Here is a 3067-nt window from a genome sequence, read left to right on the forward strand (position 1 = left end):
TGGATTCCCGGTTCAGCCATAACATTGACATCTATGTAAACATGTAAATATATCACAAACTATCCTTGACAATTCAGTTTGATATGATTACACTTTGTTTATTTTGTAGGACGGTGGAGATTTAGATAAGTGGTGTGATGTTATTGATGGTAAACAGAAGACTGTGACCTTGAATCTGAAGATCTGTGATGAAGACTGGACGTTTGGGGTCACTCTCTGTTACAGTACTACAAATCTAAGTAAGTACTCAGTAATAATGTAAGACTGAACTCTGTATCATGTTTATCTAATATATACATTGTAAAATCAAACACATATTGAATGATATAAATCACAAACAAAATAATGTCAGACTGTTCAGTTAAACTCACAAACACAAGTACATGTTACACATCACAAACAGAGGTCTGTAATGTACACAGAACTGTAATTAACACGGGGCTGTAATTAACAAGCTGATGTAATTAACACAGTGCTGTAAGTTACTTTGTGATTAGACATGTAATTAACACAGTGTTGGTAGATGTAATTAACACTGTGTAGAGCTGTGTAATTAACACTATAGCCCTGTGTGATTAACACTGTGTTTATAGATATTGGATTTTCTTCACTTTAGCAGTGATAGGCTCAGCCACAAAGAGGTTGTCTCTGATGTCCACACATAGACCCCATGGAGACTCTAAATCACAGTGAATGTAACGGAGGAACTGTCCGTCCTGATCTAGGATGTGGATACGGTGATTGAGATAGTCTGCTGTCAGGATGTGACTCTGGCTGTCTGTAGTGATGCCGACTGGATTAAATGATTGCCCGGTATTAGAGGGATGACCAGTGTATCTAAATCGGAGTTTTCCTGACTGATTGACCACCACTACTGCACTAGCTGACCGGTCAGCCACACAGATATCCAGGTTCCTGTTCTCACTGAGGTATTTAGTGTTATTATCAGATGAGTAGAGAGGACGACCCTGATCATCAAACTGAATGCTTTGTTTTTCTGTGGAGCCGGAGTAACGCACGACTTTGGATTGTTTTCTATCATCACTGATCATGGTAACCAGGAGGTCGTTACCCGCGGTACAGCAGACATAGCGAGGTCTCCACCCCTGTAGTGTGATCACGGTCTGTATCTGTTTATTCTTAATTAAGTTTATAGTGTTATCATAATTGTCAGTATAAACAAGATCTCCGTCCCGTGTCACTGCTATGTCCTGTGGTGTGTACTCTGACTTGGTGTGTATTGATGTCAGTAGTTCACTCTGGAGGTTGAGCAGCTTCATGGTGTCGTTCTCCCCGCATGTCCAGACTTGCTCTTCACTCAGACAGCTAACACTGGATAGTTTGCCAAACAAAGTCTTCTTATACCCTGTGTCTATGGTGGCGGTGACGCGCGGCTCATCAAGCAGTGGTTTGACTGGAGGAGACGATACAGCTTCTGCTGACTTCATTGTGTCGCCATGTTCCGTGTTAATGGATAATGGCGGCAGAGAACCGAACATTTCATTGAGCTGATCTTTGTTTATTTTCTGAGCAGACAAACTGGGTACTGTAACTCGGACTTTAGGCGGTAATGTTCTAAATTCGGAATTCCTAGATTTGTAAGTAGAGGTTAAGGAGACGTCATTTGATTTTAGCATTGATTTCAAGTCGGACATGATCTGTTTGAGTTCCGCCATTTTCTGTGCGATTGTTTCTGTGTTTTTATTTAGCGCGTCCAGATGTTTAGTTTTCATCTCCGTAATGGCGGATTTCTGCTGGTTGACAATGGCGATGATCTCCCGGTGTAAGAGTTCTCCTTGTTGGTCAGCGGCTGTGGTCAGTTTCCCGTATTTCGTTTCTAACTCGGCTTTTTCAGTTTGCACACCGGACGCCATTTCTTCATACCGGGGATAAATTCTCTTCTCTAATTCCTCTAGATCTTTTTGTAAACTTTCTGTTTTAGCGCTGAGTTTTTCCAGAATATCTGACATATCGTGACCTTTGTGTTTACCTGAAGAGACGCAGGTAATACAGACAGGAATGTTGCATTCCTCGCAGTGAAGTTCGCAGTGTTTTTCGGCGTGTTTCGGACATTTTGGGTAGTTAGGAGTAGGCTGGATGTGTTTTATAAAGGGCACGACATTGTGATCTTTCGAGGAATCTGAGAGATGTTTACCTACACAGTTAATGCAAAGATTTAAATGACAAAGTTTACAGTGACTCTGTAGGGGGACAGTTTCACAGAGGTCACACAGTAGGACTTCCTGGGCACTGCGCCGGGGATGCATTTCTGATGCCGGGATCACACGAGAAGTTTACTGTCAATAAAAAAAAAAGAATCTTAGAGACGTTGACAGGTCAAAACAATTGAGAGGTTAGAATTACAGTATGATATGAAACGCAGTGGTCATTGAATAGTTCAAATGAAAAGATATCAAAATTTTATGAAATTAGTAACGAAGTGAGCAGATCGATTCCGTTGATCACAGGTTAATATCTAAGTGATCAGATCTATCTCATTAATCACAGAAATATCGATACTATTAACTCTACAATGTCAGAATGCGTATATATAATTCTGTCTCACCTGAAAATCCAACATGGCCTCCCTGTTCTTTCGACCTTCCGTCTAGTCCTGAGAATTAAATACCTGTGCGGCGTGTCAGCCTGTATACACTATCTACGTGTTATCGCTTCTATAAATAGTTTTAAAGCTTGTTTTGACCTATATCACGTTGGGTAGCTGTGTCAATATTTCCATCAGAAGATAGAATTTCCTTTCATCAAAAAATAAAATGCAATTAAATGTGTATACAATGAATAACTGCTTTCTTTGATTATAATTATTGGAGTCCCTCCCGTGTACACAAATAAGGGTCCTACTAAACAGAGTACTCTAGAGTACGTTAAAGTACTATAGAGTACGCTAGTAAAATTTCATAATTTAATGCAATTTAATTGTTTATTTGTATGTATACCACTTAAATAAACATGATTATAAAATAATATTGCAAAATTTATCAAAAGTATTTGCTTTTTAGCGATATTTTGACCAGAAAACAACTGTTACATTAAAGTTATTGACGAT

At 39.3% G+C, this 3067-nt stretch overlaps 1 protein-coding gene across 1 annotated transcript; it reads right to left on the bottom strand.

Moving 5' to 3' along the window:
- Positions 1 to 269: 269 nt before the first annotated feature.
- LOC125659815 (E3 ubiquitin-protein ligase TRIM71-like) lies at positions 270 to 2267 on the bottom strand. The gene has a single exon (XM_056150527.1). The coding sequence runs from the start codon at positions 2265 to 2267 to the stop codon at positions 588 to 590; it is 1680 nt and encodes a 559-aa protein (XP_056006502.1). The 3' UTR covers positions 270 to 587.
- Positions 2268 to 3067: the final 800 nt, after the last annotated feature.

The sequence above is a fragment of the Ostrea edulis genome, chromosome 9 (genome assembly GCF_947568905.1).
Source record: "Ostrea edulis chromosome 9, xbOstEdul1.1, whole genome shotgun sequence".
Classification (NCBI taxonomy): domain Eukaryota; kingdom Metazoa; phylum Mollusca; class Bivalvia; order Ostreida; family Ostreidae; genus Ostrea; species Ostrea edulis.